The 25,058-nt window shown below is 48.6% G+C and overlaps 13 protein-coding genes across 13 annotated transcripts; 5 read left to right on the forward strand and 8 right to left on the reverse strand.

The window, feature by feature from the left end:
• Positions 1-423: 423 nt before the first annotated feature.
• stm1 (uncharacterized protein) lies at positions 424-1,956 on the reverse strand (the record flags this gene model as incomplete). The annotated part of the gene is made up of 5 exons (XM_056643131.1): positions 424-1,144; positions 1,260-1,389; positions 1,459-1,629; positions 1,810-1,828; positions 1,933-1,956. 5 exons carry the CDS (start codon positions 1,954-1,956, stop codon positions 424-426), a joined length of 1,065 nt encoding a protein of 354 aa, XP_056502543.1.
• On the forward strand, positions 1,955-2,155 carry N7469_004212 (uncharacterized protein; the record flags this gene model as incomplete). The annotated part of the gene is made up of 1 exon (XM_056643132.1): positions 1,955-2,155. The coding sequence occupies one exon, from the start codon at positions 1,955-1,957 to the stop codon at positions 2,153-2,155; it is 201 nt and encodes a 66-aa protein (XP_056502544.1).
• A 330-nt stretch (positions 2,156-2,485) lies between these two features.
• N7469_004213 (uncharacterized protein) lies at positions 2,486-2,933 on the reverse strand (the record flags this gene model as incomplete). Its single annotated transcript, XM_056643133.1, has 2 exons — positions 2,486-2,772; positions 2,825-2,933. The coding sequence occupies 2 exons, from the start codon at positions 2,931-2,933 to the stop codon at positions 2,486-2,488; spliced, it is 396 nt and encodes a 131-aa protein (XP_056502545.1).
• A 228-nt stretch (positions 2,934-3,161) lies between these two features.
• On the reverse strand, positions 3,162-3,865 carry N7469_004214 (bZIP transcription factor; the record flags this gene model as incomplete). The annotated part of the gene is made up of 2 exons (XM_056643134.1): positions 3,162-3,527; positions 3,689-3,865. 2 exons carry the CDS (start codon positions 3,863-3,865, stop codon positions 3,162-3,164), a joined length of 543 nt encoding a protein of 180 aa, XP_056502546.1.
• A 1,561-nt stretch (positions 3,866-5,426) lies between these two features.
• On the forward strand, positions 5,427-6,867 carry pex19 (putative peroxisomal membrane protein receptor Pex19; the record flags this gene model as incomplete). The annotated part of the gene is made up of 3 exons (XM_056643135.1): positions 5,427-5,739; positions 5,808-6,679; positions 6,751-6,867. The coding sequence occupies 3 exons, from the start codon at positions 5,427-5,429 to the stop codon at positions 6,865-6,867; spliced, it is 1,302 nt and encodes a 433-aa protein (XP_056502547.1).
• A 592-nt stretch (positions 6,868-7,459) lies between these two features.
• N7469_004216 (uncharacterized protein) lies at positions 7,460-8,134 on the reverse strand (the record flags this gene model as incomplete). Its single annotated transcript, XM_056643136.1, has 1 exon — positions 7,460-8,134. The coding sequence occupies one exon, from the start codon at positions 8,132-8,134 to the stop codon at positions 7,460-7,462; it is 675 nt and encodes a 224-aa protein (XP_056502548.1).
• Positions 8,135-9,512: 1,378 nt separating this feature from the next.
• On the reverse strand, positions 9,513-10,331 carry midA (putative cell wall protein; the record flags this gene model as incomplete). The annotated part of the gene is made up of 1 exon (XM_056643137.1): positions 9,513-10,331. One exon carries the CDS (start codon positions 10,329-10,331, stop codon positions 9,513-9,515), a length of 819 nt encoding a protein of 272 aa, XP_056502549.1.
• A 1,707-nt stretch (positions 10,332-12,038) lies between these two features.
• On the reverse strand, positions 12,039-12,487 carry N7469_004218 (uncharacterized protein; the record flags this gene model as incomplete). Its single annotated transcript, XM_056643138.1, has 4 exons — positions 12,039-12,121; positions 12,196-12,310; positions 12,372-12,389; positions 12,455-12,487. 4 exons carry the CDS (start codon positions 12,485-12,487, stop codon positions 12,039-12,041), a joined length of 249 nt encoding a protein of 82 aa, XP_056502550.1.
• Positions 12,488-12,806: 319 nt separating this feature from the next.
• N7469_004219 (Zn(II)2Cys6 transcription factor) lies at positions 12,807-14,774 on the forward strand (the record flags this gene model as incomplete). The annotated part of the gene is made up of 2 exons (XM_056643139.1): positions 12,807-13,879; positions 13,937-14,774. The coding sequence occupies 2 exons, from the start codon at positions 12,807-12,809 to the stop codon at positions 14,772-14,774; spliced, it is 1,911 nt and encodes a 636-aa protein (XP_056502551.1).
• Positions 14,775-16,283: 1,509 nt separating this feature from the next.
• On the reverse strand, positions 16,284-18,860 carry N7469_004220 (PDPK1 family serine/threonine-protein kinase; the record flags this gene model as incomplete). Its single annotated transcript, XM_056643140.1, has 2 exons — positions 16,284-16,667; positions 16,731-18,860. 2 exons carry the CDS (start codon positions 18,858-18,860, stop codon positions 16,284-16,286), a joined length of 2,514 nt encoding a protein of 837 aa, XP_056502552.1.
• A 759-nt stretch (positions 18,861-19,619) lies between these two features.
• Positions 19,620-20,511, forward strand: N7469_004221 (uncharacterized protein; the record flags this gene model as incomplete). The annotated part of the gene is made up of 2 exons (XM_056643141.1): positions 19,620-20,171; positions 20,260-20,511. The coding sequence occupies 2 exons, from the start codon at positions 19,620-19,622 to the stop codon at positions 20,509-20,511; spliced, it is 804 nt and encodes a 267-aa protein (XP_056502553.1).
• A 1,075-nt stretch (positions 20,512-21,586) lies between these two features.
• On the forward strand, positions 21,587-21,871 carry N7469_004222 (uncharacterized protein; the record flags this gene model as incomplete). Its single annotated transcript, XM_056643142.1, has 2 exons — positions 21,587-21,687; positions 21,766-21,871. 2 exons carry the CDS (start codon positions 21,587-21,589, stop codon positions 21,869-21,871), a joined length of 207 nt encoding a protein of 68 aa, XP_056502554.1.
• Positions 21,872-23,144: 1,273 nt separating this feature from the next.
• Positions 23,145-25,058, reverse strand: N7469_004223 (protoporphyrinogen/coproporphyrinogen oxidase; the record flags this gene model as incomplete). Its single annotated transcript, XM_056643143.1, has 6 exons — positions 23,145-23,381; positions 23,458-24,159; positions 24,233-24,583; positions 24,675-24,755; positions 24,900-24,969; positions 25,042-25,058. The coding sequence occupies 6 exons, from the start codon at positions 25,056-25,058 to the stop codon at positions 23,145-23,147; spliced, it is 1,458 nt and encodes a 485-aa protein (XP_056502555.1).

A 25,058-nucleotide genomic window follows, 5' to 3' on the forward strand; every position in this document is an offset into this window, starting at 1 on the left:
AGAACAGCCATTGTACAAATTGCCGATCTATAGTGGGGAACAGAATATGCTTCTCTATGACAAGATTGACATCAGTACACTACTAATCTACGACTGCAAGTCCTATTCAGATGAAGGATTTCATTGCGTTCCTAAATTTTTATGACGTTTGGATCGAATCAAATTACATGGGCCCGTTGAATTTCAGTTCATCCAATTCACGTTTGCACACGTCCACATCCGATAAAACATGTTAAGCACAAGTTCACACATAAGACCCCAACAACCGATCAAGGCGAAGAAGTCCTGACTAATTTTTGAAAAAAAAGATAAAAGGCGAGAGATTCCCACTTAAAAAAAGATCAATTCTCTCCTCCAAACCCGAATCCCATGGAAAATAGACGTTTCAGGAAATAAATCCCCGCTGCTATCATAATCATCATCTCATAACGACACAGCGGGTGAGAAAAGAGAAGGGAGGGAAAGAAGAGATGTGCGCAGGGGCCGGAACGAGAGCACGCTGTCTGGGGCAACAGTCACCCGGTTCATGGCCGCATTTGTGGTGAGTGTATTTAAGCGCCCAGGCTGGGGAAGTTCTTCTCGTCGACGGTAGGACCAGCGGGGGCACGGCCACCACGGGGAGCACCGCCGCGGGGGGGCACCACCACGCTGACCACCGCGAGGAGCGCGGTCACCACGGGGAGCACGGTCACCGCGAGGAGCACGGTCACCACGGGGAGCGCGGTCACCACCGCGGCCACCACGAGGGCCGTTGGAGGGGCGGGGCTGCTCGACGTAACGGAGGTCGACCTCAAGGAAGTTCTTCTCCTTGCGCTGCTTCTGGCGCTGGGACTTCTCGGTGGAGCCGGAGATGTACTCCTCCTCACCCTCGTGGGAAAGCTCCTTAGCAGCATCCCACTTCTTGTCACCCTTGCTGCCCTCGTTGGCAGAGCGGACGGGCTTAGCAGCAAGGCTGGCCTTGGCGGCCTTCTCGGCAAGGTAGGACTCGTAGGAGACAGACTTGTCGGCCTCCTCGGCCTCCTCGGCGGGAGTCTGGGGCTCGTTCTCGTCGGCCTGAGCGATCTTCTCGCCGGCACGCTCGTCATCCCAGGTCTTCTCGCCGCCCTCAGCACCCCAGCCCTGCTGGACCTGCTTGCGGGTGTCACTGCAGAAGGAACGGGTCAGTTTTGATACTCTTTTCGATCAAGCATTGTCACGGGGACAATATCTTCTTCAGATCATGCAATGATCGTGCAGTCGTTGGGTGGAGAATTGCTTACGTCTGGCCAGTGCGGGACTGACGGTCACCACGGCCACCACCGCGGCGCTCACCACGGCGGGTGGGCTGCTCAGCCTCATCAGTGGGCTTGGAGCGGTTGTTCTGACGACCGGCGTTACGGTCACGGAAAGCTGTTTCACCCGAATATTTCAGCTCCAGGTCTTCCAATGCAAATTCTCGATCCTCAATTGATCACATACCAGCATCGTTACCGGCGGTCACACGGCCACCGCGGCGGTTGTTGTTCTCGCGGGGCTGAGTGGCGGGAGCCTCCTTGGGGGCATCACGCTTGCCATGGCGGGCAGCCGGTCGGTCGACGGCCCGGGCGGGGGGCGCAGGGGGTCTGTTAGGGTCGAGCTCCGGGTCGTTGCCTGTAGAAGGATTGAAAAGAAAATGATTAGTTGAAGGTACTCATTTTCGCGTGATTAAAGAATTGGTGGTGATGTCGGTAGTCGCCGGAAGCGATTTGTGTGCGGGCGATTGAAAATGGCCCCTCCAAACGAGGAAAGCAGAAATGTGAGGAGAGTTCTGGTGGGAGAGGATGGAATTACCGAGGAGCTCGTAAAGGTTCTGCATAGAGAAGAAGAGGCGATGTTAGTTATCCCGCCAGGCATGATTTATAGCCCAATTGCTCCGGAGTGAATGAGCTTCGCTGCTTCGTTCTATCAGCGTACCTTGGACCGGATGGCTTCCGCCATGACGCCTGCTTGCGGAGTCCTTCCGACTGGGAAGGCACTCGACGATCGCGAAGAGGATAGGGAGGGGGCACAAGGCAGAACCTCAACAGATCCGGCCTTTCAAATGGAGTATCGATATCGCTATCGTTGGGGATGCGAAGGAGGAGGGAAGAAGGGAGTTTGTGGTGCAGCACGAATCCGGTTAGGCGCGATTTACTAAGCGAATCAGGCTAGGGCTTAGGGTATCATGGCGTCACTGCTAGCATCATCGATTAGCCCAGTATTATACTAACTATACTCATTACAATTGAATCAATTCTTTTCTTTTCAAGTTTATCTCTCCATTTATACTGATTTATGCATTGTTTAAATGAAAAAAAAAATCCTTGAGTGATAGACTATACATGTTCTACCTGGTATCAAGATGGTGGCGGTAAATTGAGATATCAAAAAATAATGAACGCCCGGCAATGCTTAGAAGACTTTTAGCAACATGGAATCCAATTCCCTAGTCGTCGCTTTGCATTTTTTCCCCCTTGAACTTTCTCCCCTAACTTCTCGGATTATTCTGTTCGTAGTTGAAAGGTGTTGGGAAATGCATGCTGGCACTGAGTCCGAATGGATCAGTATCCAGCATTGGTTCATACTGTCCCAGCAGATGGTTTGCATGTCCGAAATCTCCGGCCGATGGCTCTCCACCAGAAGATGGGTTGAACCCAGGTAGGTTGTGAGAACCCGAGGCAACTGATTGAGGTGTGAATCCCGGGACAAATGAATTATGCATAGATCCATCTTGGTCCTCATCGACCATATCTGCTTGGGCATCATATTCTTGTTCTATTACAATTAGCAATGTTATACGATAGAAAATATAAGGACTATAACACACCGAGTTGATCATAGTGCTTTTGGAATGGCGATGGATAGTAAGCCGCAGATACTCGTCCACCAGCCCCAGGCCTCCGTGGCTTAGGATCTGAAGGATCAGTCTGGGGCATACTGATAGCCGGTGGTGAGGTCTGATTGTTGAAAGTCCGCGGTTGCGGCAACAGCTGCGGGCGACCGGCTTGGGGTTCTACACCGACAGGGACATGCCGCCTTGAAATCCAAAGCCAGGTGACTTTGCATGCGATGGCGAGGAGACGTGAGAAGTGGGAGTAGCTTGAAACTGCGGCGAAGATACCCCATAGGCGCCCTCACGCTGCGATATGCCAAACGCATCGGGCTTAGAGGCGAGACCAGAGGGATGTCTCTGTACCGTACGAGGTCCCGGAGGTGCTGGCGCCGACTTGGGGGGGCATGGGATTTGAAGCCGGTTTAGCTACAGCCCCTGGGGCGCCAGTTTTCAGGCGTAACTCGGCCTGAACATCGATCCCCTTCTCAAGTAAGATGCGCTCGAGGAGAGAATTCTTGTAGCGCAACATCAAGCATTCGTCCGCAGCACTCCGGTGACTCTGCTGGAGACTCTGCAATTGTTCTTCATTGCGCTTGATGGTCGTTTCAAGTTGGCGGATATATTCGGTACGGCGTTCCCGAAAGGCAGCCTGTGCTTGTCTGTTACGCTGCTTGCGTTCTTCAGAGGTAGCATAGATCTGATAAGACAAAAGAGAAGAAGAAAAAAAGCAAATTAGTCAGGCCCAAAAGAAATTTGATAGTCAAAAATGGGGGTTTTGGTGGTGATAGGAATGCGGGGCCCCGGATTTGTTGCATCAAAAGATGCAAGATAGGGAAAAAAATTTGATGTGTTACGTACAGGTTTCCGACCACCTTTTCTCTTCTGAGTCTGCGCCGCCTCTTGATTTAAAGGCTCAGCCTCAGCATCCGGTGTTGAGACATTCGAACTGATTTCACCATCTGGTAATGGCTCTGACTTGGGCACGACCGGATCCATGACCATGTCATTTTGTTCGGGGTGGGAGGTCTCGACCATAGAGACCATTGGAAAGATGATCTCGCGGATCTATCTACTTGGGATCTTAATCGGACCTCACTCCCTGATAATCTCTCCCCCTCTCTTTTCCTTTTGAGGGGAAATCACTATTCCTACTGTCCTGTCTTCACACTCTCTTTCTCTGTCTAAAATGCCCTCCGCCCGGGGGGTATATCAAGATGATAATCCCGAACCGCGCGAACTTGGGGTGGGAAGAGGGGGGGTAGACTTAAAGAGAAGAATAGACGGAACAGACGCAGGAACCGCGCGGCTAGAACAGATCGGAGGGGACGTGCGAGCAATGGACGATGAGTGACATAAAAAAAATTGGATTAGGAGAAAAGAAGAGTCAGAAAAATCGAGATAAACGGGGGGAAACTGGGGGAGGATGGGAAGTTGTGAGGTAAAGCGATTGACTAAACGAATAATAACTATTGTCCACCGCGGGCTCCAGAGAGGGGCTCGCCTAGGGGACTTTCGCGTTTTGCCTTTTCTTGTCTGGGTTTTGTTTTTTTTTTTTCCTTTCCTTTTTTCCCTTGGTTTTTACTGTTGGGTCTTGGGTCTGTTCTGTCTTCTTTCTTTTTAAAATTCAATTCTCTTATAAACTTCCTCTTTAGACCAATTCCTTTCACCACAGACACTATTTTACTTCCACAACCCCCTTGAAATCTTCTTTCTATTTGCTTCCAGAAAAATTTTCACCCTCCACTTCCAGCGGAAAAGGGCAAGTTGGACGGGCACGGGTCCACTAGGATTGGAATGGTTGGTAGCCACGTTCGTCAGATCGTCACATCGTACGAGGGAAGCGAGTTGCTTGGAAGGAAAAACCCTGTGTCCGCGGACAAAGACCGGCGCGATTGGTTCTGGACACGAGGAGTTCCAACGAAGAGAGGAGTTGGAGACGACTCCAACGCCGAATAGCCGATACCGGGGCGAATTGGAGATACTATGACAGTACAGTTCACTCAATACATTACAGCAGAATCGTAGAACTTCAATGATTAATGGCTGGCTTTACGTACTGTATACAGTACCATACAGTACCATAAATACTCATTCCAGACCCAGTCCTAACGGTACTGTGGCCTCCGCCTTGCTGGTTCTGCTCACCGCGGGGTGTCAGGGGCGCTACCACAAAAGTATGCCCACTTGCATGTCAAAGACTACCAACTAACTATTGCCTGACTGCCAGCGTTGATTCCCACAGGTTAATGCCATGCCATGCCAATATCCCACATTGCTTTTTGTCTGCTTTCGCACATGACCTTGTCACGCGGCGAGCGAATGATGCAATTTTGCCTTGTGCGGGGGTGCTTACATAGTACATAGAGATGGGATGCGTGAGACTAGGCCCATCGAGATCGGCTCTACAAAGTAGTTCGTCAGTAGCATAGTTTAGAGGCGGTGTTTCGTACCAAAGTACTGTATCTAATTCACGGTTGGAAATTGTATACCTGTGATTCCTGTAAACAAATTGATTTATACTGGAATCACTACCCGGTAGCAGCATATTCATATAGTAAAGTACACATAGTTGTAGCACAATAATACAGTACACATAATGCACTACAAGAATCCTCGGCGATCGGCATTTCGGTTCCCCGCCAAATTCGCCGTGTCACATGCCCTCAACCTGGCTGAGCTGTACGAAATTACACCACAACGCATCAAACGTGTTTCCGAACCTTTCGCCTACAGCATTCACTCGACGAATCCCTCTCTGCAAAATCCCATAATGGCGACCCCATCTGGCTCCGGCGACAAGGATTCCACCCCCGCGACCACTGCGGCACCTCCCTCCGGAACCCCGCAAAACCAATCGACTGCGACACCAAGGGATGACGATGAGGATTCGGACTTTGATGAGCTAGATGGTAGGTTCGCCTGCACATCATCTCCTCCCTGATGAACCACCGGCATCATGCTGACACCCCCGCAATAGATGTCCTAGACGATTTCTCCAAACCCAAGTCCCAGCCCGCTCCGCCTACAGCCCCGGCCGACTCAACCGGCTCCGGGGCGGCTCCGGCAGAATTCGACGAAGATGCTTTCCTAAAACAGTTGGAGAAGGATATGGCGAACATGATGGGGGGTGCAGGAGCTGCGCCGGGGGTAGCCGCTGGAGCTGGACCAGCGAATGCTTCAGCTGATGGAGCGGACTTTCAAAATTTCCAACATTCTATAGACGAGGGCGCCGATGCCTTTGCGAAAAAGCTCGAGGAAAGCGGAATCCCACCTGGGGATTTCCTCAAGCAACTCCTCGCCGATGTGATGGCCGAGGAGGGTGGTAGCGGTGCTGGTGCGAATGCTGCCGCTGAGTTGAGCGGTGCTAACGCAACACCCGCCCCTGCCGCATCTTCAACATCAGGGAACAATTCTGAACAGCCTGCCGAATCCTTCAATGAAGCTATTCAACGGACCATGGAGCGGATGAAAGACTCTGGGAACCGCGCTACGGAGGCTGCATCTACAGATGACGGTCTATCAGATGATATGCTAGCTCAACTTCTCAAGGCGGTTGAAGCTGGCGCCTCTGGTGGAGGTGAGGACGGCGACCTCACAAAGATGTTTATGGGAATGATGGAACAGCTCTCGAACAAGGAGATGCTTTATGAACCAATGAAGGAATTGGATGGTAAATTTGGTCCCTGGATCGAGAAGAACAAGGCCGATAATAAGGTTTCTGCGGAGGACATGGAGCGTTATGAGAAGCAAGCACGGATTGTCAATCAGATTGTGACGAAGTTTGAAGAGAATGGGTATTCGGACGAGGATCCGAAATGTCGCGAGTATGTTTGGGAGCGCATGCAAGAGGTAAGATTGAACCTGGTTCACTCTGTTGTCGAAGTCATGGTAGATCAAAAGATGCTGATTATATTTCCCAGATGCAAGCCGCTGGGAGCCCACCTGAGGAACTCATCTCTAATCCCCTCATGGGTGAAATGGGCGGCGCAGCTGCAGGTGCAATGCCTGAGGGAATGCCCGATTGCCCGCAACAATAAAATGAAACATGATAATAGACTTGTTGCTACTGATCGGCTTGCTTTGTACTGTACATATACGCAATTGCGTCGATACCCAATTCACTCGATACATCATTTGTGCTCTAGAGCGTCATCTCTGGCCTGTACCAAAATCCCACTATAATAAAAAGGGCAACACGAATTGTTGAGAATGAACCCTGAGATCGTCTGTCATAGAATAGTAGTTCGACGAAGACGGTTACCCTTCGTCGTGTAGTAGTCTTACCTGTGTTTGCCGCTTATGCCGTACAGAACCTTCAGTTTCTTAAAGAGAACATTCATTATGATGAACTAGTTAATGTTATATTTGTAATTGAATATGGTGATTAATTCTATTGACTATTCTACTAAGCACTTTTGTCCACATGTACATACTAGATGCCCAAAGCAGCATCCTCCTACACGAATCCATATACACAGGCAAATCCACGCTCACAAAAAGACCAAAACCAAGCTATCCACACAATAACAAAGCCCATAAGCAAGTAACAGCCACCAAAAAAAAACAAACGCTATCTATGCAATCCCGCTAAAAACAGAAAATGGATACAAGCCCAGATACCAGAATAACTTACGACATATCCATATCCTGTGATTGAGCAGGATCAGATAAAGACATAAAAATATCATCATAATCATCATCACTGAACGACGTATTTACTGGTCCCCGCGAACCATTCGCCTCCGCCTCCCGAAAAGCCGTCTCCATAGCCTCTTCCTGAGAAACGAATTCATCCAGAGCCTGTGTATCCGCTTCTTGCTCGGGGAGCATGTTATCTTCCTCATATTCGAAGCCCTGCATCATAGCATCGGCATCGACGTCACGCGCCATTGACTCCTCCCACTTGCGCTTATCGGCCATATGCTCTGCCATCATCATCTGTTCGCCGCGAGCCTCGAAGCGGCCTGAGTCGCGCTCATTCTTGACGCGATTGAGGAACATCTTGCGGGTCTTTGAGCGGGAGAGCGACGTGGTTGTTTTCATTGGGTTGGCGATTTGAGAGGAGTAGCGATCTGCGTATTTGGGTCTGTTGGAAGGGGATGGAGAGGTTGGTGACATTAGGGTTGAGGGTTGGAAGATAGATTTTGAGGGCGGACTGAAGAGATTTGAGGGTTCATTTTGGCTTTGCTGGGTCTGGACCTGGGCATGAGGTTGAGATTGAGACTGGTCACCATTGATGGAGAAAGCTGGGAATCGGACGGGAGAGAATTGGTTCTCATCCATGCCGGGTTTCGAGGGGCTCATGGTCCATGGAGGCGTGGCGATGTTGGCGTTGCGTTGGCCTAGGGGGGGAAGGTCGTACCGGTGTATAATGGCCGATTTGCCGGTAAGGCGTGGATGGCGAGGTTGGATTAGGGTGTGTCACGAACATGTTGGAGGTTGGTTCGATGAAGAGAAGTTGGGACAGAGTGGGTTCCGTGGTTCGGATGTGGAAGTCCGTTGTAGTTTTGCCTGATCCGGGGTATATGGTATATGGGACAAGATGAGAGATCAGTCCAAAGGAGTTTTTCGAGTGATTTCAGGTGACTTCGTTCTAGATTTCTGGGGAAAGGGGTTTCTTTTTGAATGGGGAGCGAGGCTGGTGAGGAAGTTGTCGATCATATCGTTGACTGCGCGACGCGCATTCCGCCACGTGAGGAGCGCGTCGCCGAGGAGGCGAGAATGGATCAACGGGCCCGGCAGAGGTTGACCAGTGATCTTCGCATTCTTGTTCTTTTAGCAGATACGGCAATTTCTTGATAGATTCAATTGACAGGGGGCATTTGCAATGATTAGAGAAAAAAAAAGAAATTGACTGATGGAGTTGTAGCTTTGCATTGGGCCTTTTTTTTTTTTACCTTGGTATCATGCTAAATAAAGTCAACGTCAATCTGTGCTGTATGTAGATTGTTTAGTCTGCAATTGTGACCCACGTGGAGAATGTACATCATTTCAAATCTCTGGAGCACTGTGGACCGATAGATCTTAGATTATAGATGTTCTGCGAAGGAAGTACTCAACTTCCCAACTTCGCCGTAGTAGAATACTAGTATAAAATAGTGGGCAACTACAAATGATAGTATGTGATAATTACTGAAAGAAACAAGAGGCATGATTCAATAAACTTTTCAATACAAGGCTAAAGTCAATGTACCCCGGCACTCTAGCTCATCTCAAAGGATGAGCCTTGAGAGACCGGGCGGATAGAGATATATTAAGTAACAAGATATATTTGAGGTGGAAACCCGGTAATAAAAACAGGGTAAGGAATCAGTCACGAGAAAACGGGGCAAACACTGAAGAAAACAGGTGCCATGGGGTAATTGTAAAACGCAAGATCGAAAAGTACGATCATAAGGAATGTCGAGGTTGCGGACGAGAACGCTCAAAAGGAGTGAGGAAAATGTCGGGTCTATATATGTCGCAAAGGAGTGTATGGGCAGTCGAAATATACCCGAAAGACGGCAATAAGAAAGAGGTGAAATCTGCAACCGAAAAGAATAAAGAACTGTGACCTTCGCCAACCCTGCCCAAAGCGCCCTGAAAAAAAAATTGCGTGATGATCGTACAGAAAAGAAGATTTTTACACTTCAAAAATGCGGGTCGTCATGAGCTGCATTTGCTTAAACTCAGCCGATCAGGCTTAGAAGTTCGATGCAGCGTTGACGGGACCAGGGTTGTGGTACTGGTCCAATGTACTCCTGAAGGGGGTGCCCTGGGAACCGGCGGCCGGGCTGGGAGCCTTCTCGCGGGGACCGGAGCCAACAGCAGTGCCACCCATCAGGTCATCATCTTCCTCATTGTACTGTCCGTTACGCTTCTTCTGGATACGCCAGATGACGACAGCCAGAACACCGATCACAATGGCACCACCAACACCGACAACAACGCCAATAATGATCTTCTTGTCAGAGTCGGAGACGCCGCTGCTGGACTTGTTGCTGCTATCGTCGCCGTTGAGCGAAGGAGAAGAGGTATCCTGGGCGGGGTTGGAAGTCGAGGTCATAACATGGGGCACAGTGGTACCGCTGACAGTTTGGTATGATGTGATGGTTTGCACAACAGGGGTTCTGGTGGTAGACGAAGAATCAGATGCGGAAGTGGATGAGCTGTCCTCACTGGAGGACGATGTAGGGTCATTGTTCTTGGATGAAGTCGTCTTCGAAGGAGTATCCTTGGTAGTCTCAGCAGCGCTGGAAGACGAGGAAGAGGTGGTGGGATCGGCCTTGGTACTTGTCGGGGCGTCTGATGAAGACGAAGAGGAAGAGGAAGAAGAGGAAGAAGAGGTTGTGGTCGGATCGGCCTTGGTAGTAGTTGGGTCGGCAGAGGTGGCAGGTTCAGATGATGAACTCGAAGAATCAGATGTAGCCGTGGGCACAAGATCAGTGACTGCCAGACTCTGAGACGCAACAGCAGTCAGAAGAAGGGCGTGAGCCAGGAACGAAAGTCGAACGAGACGCATGATGGGTGAAATGAATCTCAGAGATTCAGGAACAACAAAACGATCGTGAAAGGGTTAGGCGGTTAGAGTTGAAAAGAAACGAGAGTCGAGAGCGTAAATGGAAGAACGAAAGGCGTTGGAGGAAGAAGAGGAAGAAGGTGAGAAAGGGAGAACTCATCCTCCCAAGGCAGACTAAGCCAAAACAGGGAAGGACAACTCCACTTGGCCGTATTTTTCACTTTTTGCCAACTCCTCCTAGTTTCACCCCGTTGCATATCCACTTCAATTTTAGGCCACCACCGTTGCTCACTAGGGTTACAGGACAGCTCGATACTCCGTACAGAATATTCATCATCCAATGCTTTGCTTCTTTTATTTCAACTTCTGGTGATCCTCTCTGTATATAGTCAGGGCCCTGCATAGCACTCAACCCACTCATGACGGGAGGCCTCGCGTTTTCACTCGAGTTTTACTCCGTACACTACACTACACACACACTTCCCCATTTTTCCGGCGCCAATCGATCTACTCCACCAGAGCCATAATTAGTAACCCTAATTGATTGTTGATTGTCTTTGCATCACATCTTTGGGTCGATCCTGGCCAGTGTGGGCGCTATCTCCGGCCCGAACAAAGTATTCAGTTTTCCAATACAGAGAGAACATAGTACATACAGTACGACAATGTGCTCCCCCTGCGTGGTGCTAACCAAATTATTCTCTTTGCCTCTCAAAAGGCAACTTCATCTTTGACCAACCAACCCCCTTTTACATAAAATCTCCTTACTGTCAGCCGACTGAGCCGGGACCTTCGGTGACTAGCCCTAACTGGGCCAATGTGGCGCCTCAATTGCACCAATTTTTTGCGCTGACAGATCAGCTTGACGTCTGCCCGAATCTCCGCCGTTTTTGACCAGGCTCAATACACAACAACAGAGGACTCCGTAAGCAGTCGAGATCCCATGATTGGGTCTGATGCCAGACTATTGACATGGCTGTACCGTTACAGTACCCATCCATTGTAAGCACTATGTAAACAAAGCAATCCATTAATTATCCGTCTAGTCCCGGCCCAAGAGTTCCAAGAAAGTCACCAGGTTCCCGGCACATGGGCGGTCCCTGAGCCATCCGGAACTTCTCGATATTGAATGCAGATTTTCTTATGATCTTTCGGCTTGATTAATGTATGCATAATCCATAAAGAAAAGGCTTTGTATACTTTGTACTCCGAAGTGCCTCAACATAGTACAGTGCAGTCAGTAATGGTGCCGCGCGGCTTTTATGTGATTCGCCCGCCATGCGCTCTTAGAACAGCCAATCTGAACTAGATGCTTCCTATCTATCCCTTTTGCCCACTTCCTGGGCAGCTTTTCAATATTTAGGGAAGTCATTGGGCCAAGTCTGTCTGTTCTCACTTCAAATCCCAGTCGCACGGGGCAACAACACAGCCTGGGAAAAGCGGGTGGAACAGGACGCCTTTTGATCTTCGGACTTCAAATCATGGATCCATCTCATAAACGTGATGATGCATCCCATACGGAGCCCGTGTTTCGATTGATCAAGAAAAAAAAGAACGTGGAAAATACATGAACAAGAGCCAAAGATAACTTGGAAAGAGCGAACAAGAAAAAATAAAAAAAGCAAATGCCAATTATAAGTATTTTGTGGGTATCATCCGGTCAGAACAGAAAAAACAATTGCAAGTAACAAAACGCGTCCACCTCCTCAACTAGAGTTTATTGGGTGGCTTGCCCTTCATCTGATCTTTGATCTCTTCCTTGAAGTAATCGACGAACTTCTTCAAGCCAAGACCTATGAGACACCCAAGGTTAGCGCATTTCCACCATAGATTGAGATTCCATCTATGGAGTTCCCTGGTATCTTACCCTGTCCGTCATCGAGCGAGGTACGTGATGGTTCTGGCGGAATACCATGGCGAACTTGCTGGACACGCTGATGGACTTTTCCGACTATCTGATGGAAGACAGGGCTTCGTAGGAGCTGCGAGATTGAGCTCGGGTTAGTATATACAGGTCCGCAACCAATGGAGACTCGAACATACTCTGGCAGTCATCCAGACCTATGTCTATTAGCAAAATCTCATCGATGAAGTGGTTGAAAATGTCCATTCAAATGCCCACTCACCTCGAGCTGCCGCAGAAAGAGGAAGTACACCATGGCTAATCTTCCTAGTCTCGTGGAAATGTGAGGAGGCGAAAACGAGGACATTCGCTTTCTCAAGCGGAGGAGCTCTTAGTAAGCCCCGCACCGCCTTGTCATTTTGACTCCCCCAGACAATTCACGAATAGTTCACTTCTTTATTTCTTTTCTAGAGAAGAGAAGAAAAAAAAGACTCAACGACACGCCTGGCCAGCCATGATTGCGTGACTGGTGCAATCTCACGACATCATTTGTTCGCGATGGCGAGTCTCAAAGCTCTGCAGTTACCAGCTTCGATTACACTTCGCTCGAGAATTCCACAGCCCCTCTACCGATCATGACAAAAGGTTGTTATACCTGTCGCCGCCGTCGCATCATTTGCGACAATGGTCAGCCAACTTGTAGGAAATGTCGAGATGCGGGGAAAGAATGTCTAGGCTACCAAAAGCCTTTAGTATGGGTTAAAGGTGGCGTGGCCAGTCGAGGGAAAATGATGGGCCGCTCTTTCGATGATGTGAGCAAATCTAAAGGCGATACCGACCCCCAACCTGCTATCGAGTCCGATGATACTGCGCAACAGAACACTTTTGGATTCAGTTCCTTCTCAATAGCGAACCTTCCCTCTGATAATGAGTCACAAAGCTCCGGGACACAGTCGAGTCCGGAGGCCGATACCTGGAACCTAGACACAATAGGAAGCGCTATGCTGGAACCCGCGGAAGGAAACATACCATCGGACTTGGGGCTATCAGAGAATACAGATACGGCTCTAGTACAGATTCCTCGCGGCACGCCTGCGGAGTACGTTCCAGCGCCTTGGGGTTTGGTAGATCCGCTGTTCAAAGATCTTTCACGGACCTCGCGGTTTTACCTGCATCACTACAATCAATACATGGCAGAGGATTTTGTGGTATATGCGGGATCTCAGAATGCGTGGCGAGAGATCATTTCTTTAGTTGGCGACTCGCCTCTTCTTGCGCATGCACTATCCTCGATGGGAGCTCTTCATTATTCGCTCACGACGACCACGGAATCGTCCACTATGCCTTGGTCGAAACAAAATTTGCTAACTCCCGATACTCAATTGACACCCGAAGATATTGAAAACTTCATATCTCCAACTGGGGCTAAACGGGTACCGTCGAAGGCATTTCAGCATTTTTTGGAATTTAAGCAGCGAACGCTCAGCCAGCTATCTAAAGATCTCTCGAACCCTCTCGCCCAAAAGGATGATAGGACTCTAGCTGCAATTATTGTCCTGGCGCTTCTTGATTTATTCGAATCAGGTAGTGGTGCTTGGAGTTATCATATAGAGGGTGCAAAGAAGCTTCTAAGAGACCGACCGGAAGATGAATTGGGCCAGGGCATTATACGAGGGCTTGAATCATTTGCCGTGGATGGATGTTTAATGTGAGTCTGTTGTTATGTATACCATATTTCGGTCGCCAAAACTAACCAAAATAACAGCTTGGAGATTATGGGATCGACGCTGGCACGTCCAGGGGCTCTATCGAAACCCTTTTATTCAACATCCATGGGCCCGAACTTACTCAAACGACTTGAAGTAACCTCTTGGATAGGTTGTCCAGCCTACCTCCTTGAAGTGATATTCTTCGTACATACTCTCTGGTACCCAGACTCGGAAATCGCAGCTGCCATCCCTCGACCAACAGCCTTGCCCATGTCCATGCAACAAGGCAGGCCACTCACCTTGGAATCATACGTGGCTCTTCTCCAAGGAATTCGCAGTTTTGACCCAGTAGCTTGGGCCCACGAAATGCAACAATTCCATCCCCTGGTCGATGTCTCCCACCGCATCACCCTTGCCAGCTCCTATCAAGCCGCCGTATACCTCTACACTAGTCGCGTCCTTTCTCGATCTAGAGAGGGCTTTTCACCACCATGGACCGATCTCGGCGTCCCAGCTGACCATTCAGCTGTAGCCAACAATCTCGTCACCCAATTATGTTCTGTCCCTTCTTCCGATCCACACTTCAAATGTCTCATCTGGCCGACATTCATAGCAGGCGCCGAGTGCCGCCGGCCATCGCAGCGTGCACTCATTCTCGAAATGCTGGGTGCTATTTATCAATCCGTCACCAGCGTTAATGTCCGCAATGCGGCTTGGGTACTGAGGTTGATGTGGCAAAATAAAGATCAAAAGCGACCCGAGCGTAACACATTCATCGATTCTCAAGTAGGCGATTTTCCTATGGGAAACGCCGAGGATACTGAAGATGGCGACGATTCATTCGATTGGATCGATGAATTGGACGAATCTCGTCTTGACTGGCTCTTCATATAATACCTCCGCGTTGACCAATGCTTTTTCGCGTATGGCACGGGAATACTCTTCACTGTTACGAATTATGGTTATAATGTTTGTATATAATTTCAGCATATTACGCGGGGCTATGCTTTCTATAAAATTGAGACTGCATCTCCTGATTGTTCAGGCTCCTTCGAGTTCCAAGGTTTCGTTCAAACTGCATTAGTTTGATATTGTAATAATGTTCAAAAAAAAAATAAAAGGCGCACGACTCTACTATGTGCAGCAGACCGTCATATCTTAGCCCCTTAGCCGTAGCAGATAATAAAACTAGTACTGATACTAGTCTGACACTTGTCGATGATGGCTGCAAGGATTGGAACATTGTGGGTATCATGGAATTCCAAATGGACAACTTGAGCTTCAAATTGTGCCAATCTCCCGGACTGCTGGAAGACAAATACAAGTACAATTATTATGTAGTAGTAGTTAGTACACACCTGGACATACGATAGAAGGGAACCCGTGCCGGGAATCTGTGGATTTTTCTAGTACTAGCAAGGTAGTATATGCATAAGACCTATCTACCTAAAGTCGATTGAAAGAAAGAGCAGCACACTTGGAAATTGCCGGTGTAACAGAGATCCATTGACATGAGATCGGGTATATCAATTTTTCTTTGGTCCAGGCCCAAATGAGGATAAGGAAATCAAATTTATATAAAATATTGAGGTAAAGGAGGGAAATGCGGGTGGACACAGAAACATTCATAGTGAAAAAGGTGTCTGGCTAGTAGGCTGAATTGCAAGAGCCAATGATTTGAGCTAGTGGAACAGAAGAAGAGTGGACGAGGAGGAAAATAAAGGACAGAAAGGTGAGACAATGCGTAGAAAAGAAACGAAGGCAATGAACGGTATAGCGCTTATTCCAAATCCATCCTTGGGTATGACAGACACAAAAGAAGAAAAGGAGGAGAAGAAGGAAAAGGAAAAAAATAAGAAAAATGGCAATTGAAGAATTCGTAAGACAGTACTTTCTACCGCAAGTGGGCAGGTGAACCGGTATCTGAAAAGAAACAAGAGGTCAAAAGTCGCCAGATGTGGAAAGAAACAAGAGCCTCAATGAGGATCGCGACGATATGCTTCGGATCAAATCAGGGATATATAACAGCGAGAAAAGCGACGGGGGAAAGAAAGGAAGAGGAGACTGCAATGGACGCAATGAAAACAGGAAAGATATGAATACGCATGCTCCCTTCCAATTCTAAATGCAGAAACATAACCCAACACAAGAAAACACGCTCGTCACGATAAAATGCAAATGGTACGAGGATGCAGAGAAGGAGCCCGTCTTCGATGAGTAGAAGCGGGTTGGGGATGTAAGTGATAGGGGGTTTCGGTGTCCGTCATTTTGGATACGGGCTATATGCGCTGGACAGCAGCGCAAATCCGGGAGCCACCATTCGTTAAAGTCGCTCGAAGGACAGAGGTGTCGAGGTAGAAGTTTGGTGCTCAAGGCGATGGTCAGACGGTGGGCGCCGGAGGATTAAAAAACGGCAGCAAGGCCGTTTTTTGAATGGCGCCTGCTAAACCGCTTCTTCCCTTTAGTCGAATCAGAATCGGTTGCTTGGTTCTTCACTAGGTGATTGCGACCCGAGGAATGACCATGGCCGTGGCCGTGGCCGTGACTATGATTCGTATTTTCGCCCTGTAGGTCAGAGGTACGGTCGAGGGTGTTGGCGTGGCTGGAAAATCCAGAGGAAATATCACGGAAGGCATCGTCGGCAGAATAAGGACCAGAGCTCTGTTGTGCTAAAGCCATCTCCTTAGCCCGATCTAGAGCATCTAGCCACTCCTGTGCCGATAACGCAGTAGCTCCAATGTTACTTGAAGATGTTTTGGAGTCCTCAAAGACGAAATGTTTGTCCTTCTATAAAAGTGAGTTAGCATATAAACTCATTGAATGTTAAATGATAGGGAAATTTTAACATACCGTATCCACGACCCAAGTAGAATGCCCCTTGGCGTCAGTTGTGCTGCGATAGTGTGTTCCTGGTGCACAAAGAGGTATTTCAAGTTTCGATTTCTTCTCATCGCCGCCAGACGCAGCAAGGATGATACGCCCGGAGGAGGTGACCATGACCAAGCGATTGCGTTTTTTAGTTGCCGTTCCAGAAAAGAACCGCGAGAATCTTCCAGGCAATTCAACTTCGCCGCTACCGTTCTTCGATGTCGGGCTATGAGAAGCAGGCGAGGATGTCACCGTCATATTTCCTAATTTGAGGATGCGCTCATTGGATTTGCTGAGTACAGGGGACCATTCAATATCGAGTTGGCTTGGCGGAGGTAGTTCGGTGACTACACGAGGCAGTGCGCGAGAATTTTGGGTGGTAGCGTTAGATGGAACTGTCGAGATAGCAGGGGGGAAGTTATCGCCGCCTTCAGTGCCATTTAGCTTGATGGGTTCTCGTGGTGGCGGAACGTATGCTTTCAATCGCGGAGCTTTCTGGGTCCACAGTTCTGGACCCCATGAAATGCCTTCGAAGAATTCGTGATTCTTGATATGCTCGATCGGCAATCGTCGAGCAGGTTCGAGAACAAGTAAACGCTCAACTAGATCCCGAGCCACGGCAGGAAACCCAATGGGAAACTCGTAATCCAGGGCCACAATCTTCTGGAAGGTTTGATATTCGTTGCCGGCTTTGAAAGGGGGACGACCTGCGAGAAGTTGGTAGATAATGCAGCCAAATGCCCACAGATCACTGGCCTTGCAAGCATTCTTTTCGGTCAACAATTCCGGACTAACATATTCTGCAGTGCCGACAAAAGAGCTTGCACGTTCCTCTTCGGGGATGTCGCTTGAGTCGATAGGTATAGAGCTCGTGCTCTCATCCGGTCGTCGTGGTGTGCTCTTGAGGATCTTCGCCGTGCCAAAATCAGTGATTTTGACGTACATTTGGTGGTCCAAAAGAACATTCTCTGGCTTCAAATCCCGATGAATGACTCCTCGTTTGTGCATATAATCTATTGTATCAAGGATCTGCGCACCGTAAAACCTGGTACACTCTTCATCGAATGTTACCATTCGCTTGAGAACGCCCAGAAGCTCACCCCCTTTGCACAAATCCAAAACAAAATACAGTGATCGCTCATCCTGGAAAGTGTAATAGAGTCGCACGATACCTGGGTGATCGGTGAGGCGATTCAAGGTGTCTTTCTCAATATTGACATACTTGACCTTCTTCTCCTTGATAATGTGTCGCTTGTCGAGGATTTTGATCGCATATTCTTTCAAAGTTTGTCGATCCGTCGCGAACACAACCGTACTGTAGGAACCTTCTCCAAGAGTATTTCCAAATGAAAAATCCCGCACGCCTTTCTTGATGTAGCGCGCAACGGTCTTTCCGTTGGCATCGACCTCCTGTCTGACCGAGACCGCAGCTCCACGGTCCTGCCACTCCTCACTACTGACCGCTGGGCCATTCTCCATCTGATACGGTGTGCGAGACATCTGCGGCGTTACTCCAGCTCTGGCATGTGCTCGTGATGATTGTCGCATGACTGCTGGCCCATTGGCCGGAATCTGAGCTGTGCGGTATGAACGGTCGCTGTGAGAATTATCGCGCGCGGGGACACCGGCTTGAAGAGCTGAGTTTCCTCCGCGGGTATCTACCCGCGAGTGTTGAGTGGAGGTGGAGGAGGCGCCTGAGTCAGTTCTCATACGATATGAGTTGTCGCGAGGCATTATGGACGTAGCCGATCCATTTGTGAACACGGAGGAAAGGGGCCGATTCGGATTTGGGGGCGTGGATTGTGGTTGAGTTGAATAGGGCTGGTATGAACCCGACGAGGGCGGAGGGGCATCTGAATAGGGATTGATGGCTGATATACGGTTGTCGTTGGGCACTGGCGCTTCAACGGGGGCGGGAGGAAAAGGCGTTGTTTGCCGGTCATCGTTGGCTATGGGATTCTGTGGAGATGTTGATAGCGAGTTGTCCGGGAGTCCGGATGGATTGGAACCCATGTAACCAGTGGAGGCATCTTCGGACTGAAGAGGTGAATCATCTGGATTCGCAATCCTTAGCCCACCCAGAGACTGGGATAAACTGAGATCCCCATTCATGATGTTTGGGCGACCGATGGCAGAGGTTGGTAGATGAGGGGAGGGTTTGCGGAAGGAAAGGAGAAAAGGAGAATCGCCGGGAAACTAGCGTTAGCAGCAACAGCCAGAACCCGGAACGAAAACGAATAGAAATCAGTGATCAGGCTAAGAACGGAGGTGAAAGGCGAATCAACATGGTCGAATGAAGAAACAAAAATGATTTAGAAAAAGGAGAGAAAGTTGAGAGGGGGAGAGGAGGGGAGAGGAGAAGAGGAGAAGAGAAGAAAGAGAGAGGAGGGGGGGCCAGAAAGGATCAACAGGAGGCTCCGTCTTAGTAGACAACACAGAATCAGGCCTAGTGTTGAAGGGCGGGGGGGGCTGAGTAGAACATATATAGACTCAGTGATATACAATTAGAGACTTGTTCATAAACATATACTTAATTGTATGCTATATATACCTAGTTCAGGAGAAACCCAACTATACAATGTAGGTATATTGCATAGTTATGGAATAACTATGGACAGAGTATGTACATAGTAGAGAGAGTATGTAAGTCGTAGAAATATCAACTACAGTAACCACCACGGCTGACACTTCCCTCTTGATTTACCCGGTTGCGATCGAGATTGCAATACTCTCCCTGTCTCTGTGTGTGTGTGTGCTTCAACATGGATGGTCCCCGTTCGTCCGACTGTCTCATATTCTCACAGTAAATCATCATCCAGTCATCCGCGTGTATTCTCGTGCAACCATCTCGCGGCAAGTGAAGCCATAGCCATGGCTTTCATGACGAGGAGGCCTCCCTCCCTCATTTCCTGGAATGATGCTGAGATTCAGCTATATCTTCAGAGCATATTAATGCCTTCTTTGGTGGTGGATTTGAACAATTTGAACCTGAATGATCTAGATGAGAACGATTCCAACTCTGGTGATGCCAACGGTCATGATGACGGTGATAGCGCTTCCATGAGCTCCCATGACGAGACCCTCACAACCTCCGATACCTCAAAAAGAACATCATCCGAAGCTAAAATTGTTGTCTCTGGTCAAAAATCTACAAGTTCCTTCATGACATCCGTCGACACAAAGCCTTCGTTCCTTGCTTCCCCCAAGGGAATGGAATCGGCCCACCCAGCTCCCGACCCAAACAAACCCTCTTCCACCTCAAGTACCACTACCACTACTACGGTTCAAGATTTGCCGTCTTTACAATCCAATGGTCGAGATCGAGATTTGTCTAGTTTCAATATACCCCCACGACGTGTTGTATTTGCTATTGCCTCGGGAATAGTGGTCAGATACCTACTTCTCAGCCCTATAAACAAAAAGGTCAGTTAGTATTCCGGGAGAGGAAAAGTTATCTCCAGGTCTTCATATCCCTAATTGAAGAGCAGAAAAGAATCGGTATGGTATGCAGATTCATTCAATTGGGAAATCACAACTTTCCACTACGCAAAAGCCACGTCTTTCGCTCGGTGCCATTCCGGATATGACCATTGATACCGTCCCACTACGGGATCTAGCCTTAGCGTCAACAATGTCTTACGAGGCCGTTCTGGCTGCTACGATGGTCTCGCCATCCGCCGTAGCGGATCCTATTCGGGAATATGGCACTATCCGGTCTGACTTCGCGTTCATTGAGTCTAGTAAGGATCGAGATGGCGAATGAACCTACGACGGACGCAAACACGAAAACATCAATTATCTATTTAGATATTGTTTTACTACCGTTGTTTCGGACTTGCAGAAGTCCAATGATTGTTACTAATTATTGATATTTGAGCCCCTCATGAGTTGATGAAGCAAAGGGAGACAGACATCCGATTAGGATTCATGCAGTATACGATATTGAGATATGGACAGGAATAAGTTCCGGTTTTTACCAACAGCCATTGGCTAGTTTCAATTGTATTTTATTTGACCACCTTTTCTTTTCTTCTCTCAAATCCCCGTTTCCTTCTAGAAAGGCCAACGGCAGCATTGGAACTAGCCCAGGCTTTCAGGCTGAAACAAAGCCTGAACTAACTATAGTTCGTAGGCGGGGAGAAAAACACCGAACCAGTCGTCTTCCGTCCATAATTCGGCTGCCTTTGACCCCAACTGACGCGTCCTCTCCATTCAATAATAGCACATTCATTTCCCATATTCATGTCTGATGTTATATAAGTGATCACTTTTTGGCCATATTTACTAAATTTGATACTCCTAGCCGATGCTGCCGCGCGGGCTCAGTTTTGCCATTTCCCCTCTGCAGTTCGACATCTCTCAGTCCCTCTCCAAGCTTTGGATAGAACTTTGACCAACTTAGATCCACCGACAATTGAAATGAGATGATCATCAGTGACCCCGCACTAGTCACCACCGCTTCTTCTCTGCACAGCCAACAGAAGCCCAGCAGACTTGTAGTCCATTTGTACGATAGCTATGAGAGGCTGATATGCACCTAAAGTGGAAACGAGATTTATGATGAGCCCAGATGTCTGAAGATAAGAAACATGTCATGCAGTACGAGGGATAGTATCCCTCGTACCCACGGCCTGACTGACATCTAAATCCCCAGCGTTTGGGGCTGAGTGTCGGTAGTACAGCCTGGAACAAACTATGAATAGATACTCAATTCAGTCGATCTCGCCAAGGGGGGTCTCTCCATTGCATTGTGCTATATCACACTACTGTAGTGGTCAGATTTGTCCCCAGCTTTCAGCAAACATGTCATATTCTAATACTGTCTAGAAGTGAGTACAATGTCCCGGGATCTAAGTCAGGATACCAATGTCTCACTTGGAAAAGAGATCATGCTCAGCACATCTCGCTTCGGCATCTACGCTAATGTAGACAATATTTGGTACGTTGAATATACTGTCAGTGAGATTTCTCAAAAGGCCACCTTGTAGGATGAGATAATAGTTTTCACCTGGTTTAGCTTGCACTGGGTTCGCCTCGCAGGCGTTGTCCCTTTCTATCAAACGAGTTATGATCAACCTTACCACGTCGATTTATTGCAAGATCTACCATTCCATAGGTTATAATATCAAGACGTATCCTTTACTTATTCTGTGGATTACCACGAGCAATAGTAGTATTTCAAGAAATACTTGAATATTCAATGCTAGTGGTTCTTCAGGCACACCTCCACCTGGGCATATACTAGTATACCGTATAATATTGAACATCTTCAACCCTCGAAAGAAACTCAGCATCCCTAAGGGTTTATTTTTTTTTTTTAAAAAAAAAAAAATCCACAGTATTATAATGATTACTTATCTGAAACGAGGCACATAAAATTCATTTTTGCTCCAACTCAGGATGAACAAGGAACGAAGCTGGGCAGCTTTGTTGCTAAATCGGACCGTCGATTTCCTGAAGTATAAATATGCAAGGTAGCCAGTATATATCCGCAGAGCTACCTTTCAGCTTTCATACTAAATCAAAGCCTTCAAATCAACCCAAAACTTATCCCAGGAACCGAAAATCATCCAGAAGACCCGAAGAACAAAATTAAAAATCTAGACCAAGTAAATGTCTCAGAAACCCAGCGAAGAATAATCTCGCTTCGCGATTCCAACAACAATATTTGGTTCAAGTCCCCACTCTCTCAACGCCACTCTAATAAACCCAATAACCAACCCAAATAACGTTCGATCCAGACCCAAACTAACAATCACCTTGGTCGTCACCGATTTCTCTACTGTAAAATTGTTGATCGACAATACTCGAACGGGGTTCTTGCCACGGTACTCTACGTGATACCTCATATGGCGCATTCGCTGGGACTAGGAATTGCCACATGCTACCGGTTGTCCTATGCCAGTGCAGATAGATAGATATCAAGGGATCGACGTGGCAATAGTGTTCACTATGCACCCAGTACAGTAGTCAGCCAACAGATTTAATCATTTGCTCAGCTACGCAGCTCTACAGTACGCATCGGAAATAGACAGATCATTCTGAATGCCGATAGCCGACATGATTTCATTATCGAGATAGGCAAATCACCGAGTCAAGCAAGTCTAAAAAAATGTGTATCGAAAAAGGACAAGCCACAAGCAAGATCCGGCTCTAGGTGACAAGCGTAGAAGGCGGAAAATATAGGTGGAAGAAGAAAGGTAGAATTGGGGCTGAAATCACATGAAACGCCAACACAAAGATCGTTATCTCCCAGATGCCGCTTCAAATGCTCCCTTTGCGTGTGTATATTTTTCCCCCATAGTGACTTCGTGTAATTGTACCCAAAAAAAAAGAGAACAGCCAGGAAAGGTGTGAACAAAGATTAATGAAAACCGTCAAGATCAAGAGTTATATCTACTGCTGAGCCTTCTTGGCGAAGATCTGAGCACCATCGACCAGACGACGCTCGGTGTTCTGACGACCGTTGACGAAGTCGGGGTAGTTGAGGGTCAACTCAACAGCACCGTTGACAATGTTGTCGACAGCCTCGACACCCAGCATGAAGGAGTGGTCCTGGTTACCGACCTCGTAGCGCCAGCTACCGAAACGGCCACGGGACCAGATGCCCTTCTCCTGCAGCTTGGGCAAGATCTGGGTGAGGGCACCCTCACGCTCCAGGCTGGGGGTGGGGGTAACCGTGGTCGAAGCGGCGGTGGTAGGTGGAGACAATCTCGTCACCAGCCTGCAGCATCTCGGTGTTGACCAGACCCTGGATAGAGTCCTGGAGAAGCTTCTCGTGGTTAACGGGCTTCATGGAGGACTCGGAGACCTCCAGCATGATGGACCAGTAAGGGCCCTCCTTAGCCTCAGTGGAAGAGGGCTTGGAGCCGTCAGCCAGCTGAAGGGTAGGCAGCTTCTTGGACTGCTCAGGCTGGTTGTAGGGGGAGTAGTTGGAGAAGATGGTGGCACGGTAGAAGGGGCAATCGTCCTCGGGGAAGTACAACCAGCACTTGTCACCAATGCGGTCGGGGCGAGCACCACGGATACCGACACCGATAACGTGAGTGGAGGAGTAGAAGAGCTGCTTGGTGAGGGGCATCAGCTCCTTGTCGTCCATGGCCTCAGCCAGGAAATCGACAGCCATGGTGGAGACCAGCTTCTGGTAACCAATGGTGGTGCCGTCGGCCAGGGTGACAGTCTTGTTGCTGGCGTTGACCTTGGTGACCTTGCCCTGCTCACCGAAGCGGGTGTTCTCCTTGGGGAGGGTGTTGGCAACAGCAATCCAGATACCACCGGTACCGTCACGGGCAGGGAAGCGGAAGGTGGCGTTGGGACCCCAGTTACCGGCAGTCTTGTTCATGATAACGTTGTTGGTGACGGCCTTCAGGTTGGGGGCAGCGACACGCTCACCGAGCCAAGCGCATTGCATCTAGATGAGGGGAAGACGGTTAGATCTGTCGTTCTGTAGAGTGAAGGGGACGGGGTGTAGATCGATGTCTTACCTTGGTGGTGGGAACGGCCCAGACCTTGTAGTTGTAAGGACGCATGAAAAGGTCGGCAATACCAGTACCCATCATGCGGACAATCCACTCGTCGAAGTTCTTGGGCTTGGTGTTGGCAACACGGGCCTCAAGAGCAGCGTCAATCATGCCATCAATGCACTTAACCTGCTCCTCCTTGGGAAGCATGGAGATGTTGTTCTGGAAGGGGTAGGGGACCCATTCGTTCAGGCAACGAACGTAAGAGATACGCTCGTGGGTGAACCAGTCGTCCTCCTTGGGGAGAGCCTCATCGATGCAGTCATCGAAGTACTTGTAGTGGGAGAAGATAACGTGGCCACCGACATCGTACAACTGTTTCAGGGGGGGAAAAGAAGTTGTCAGATCGAGGGTCTCCGCGGGGTCAAATCGACAACCCAAAAAGAACAACAAGGAAGCAACTTACGAAACCTTCAGGGGTAACGTCGGTCGAGGCCAGACCACCAGGAGTCTCATTGGAGTCGATAATCAACCAAGAGGGTCCATTCTGTACAATTGAGTTAGTTTTTGTTTTCTTGTGAAGTACTGGCATTACCCCTCCATCAAATCACCCCTTATTTTTTTTTTTCTGCCAATGTATGCCAGAGGTATCAATCCCGAGGGGAAAAAAGGAATAAAGTAAAAGACTTACGATCTGGTTAAGACGCTTAGCGGCACCCAGACCAGTAGGGCCAGCGCCAATGACGAGGACGTCAACGGAACTTCAAAAGAAAGAGGTTAGTTACGAACGAAGGCGATGATGGCAAAGAAGCGGTGGTTTGTTTTGTCCTTACATGTCGGGGTGGGTCAT

This window comes from Penicillium citrinum, assembly GCF_028827155.1.
Source record: "Penicillium citrinum strain IBT 23319 chromosome Unknown utg000003l:1.0-4596430.0:1.0-4598250.0, whole genome shotgun sequence".
Classification (NCBI taxonomy): Eukaryota; Fungi; Ascomycota; class Eurotiomycetes; order Eurotiales; family Aspergillaceae; genus Penicillium; species Penicillium citrinum.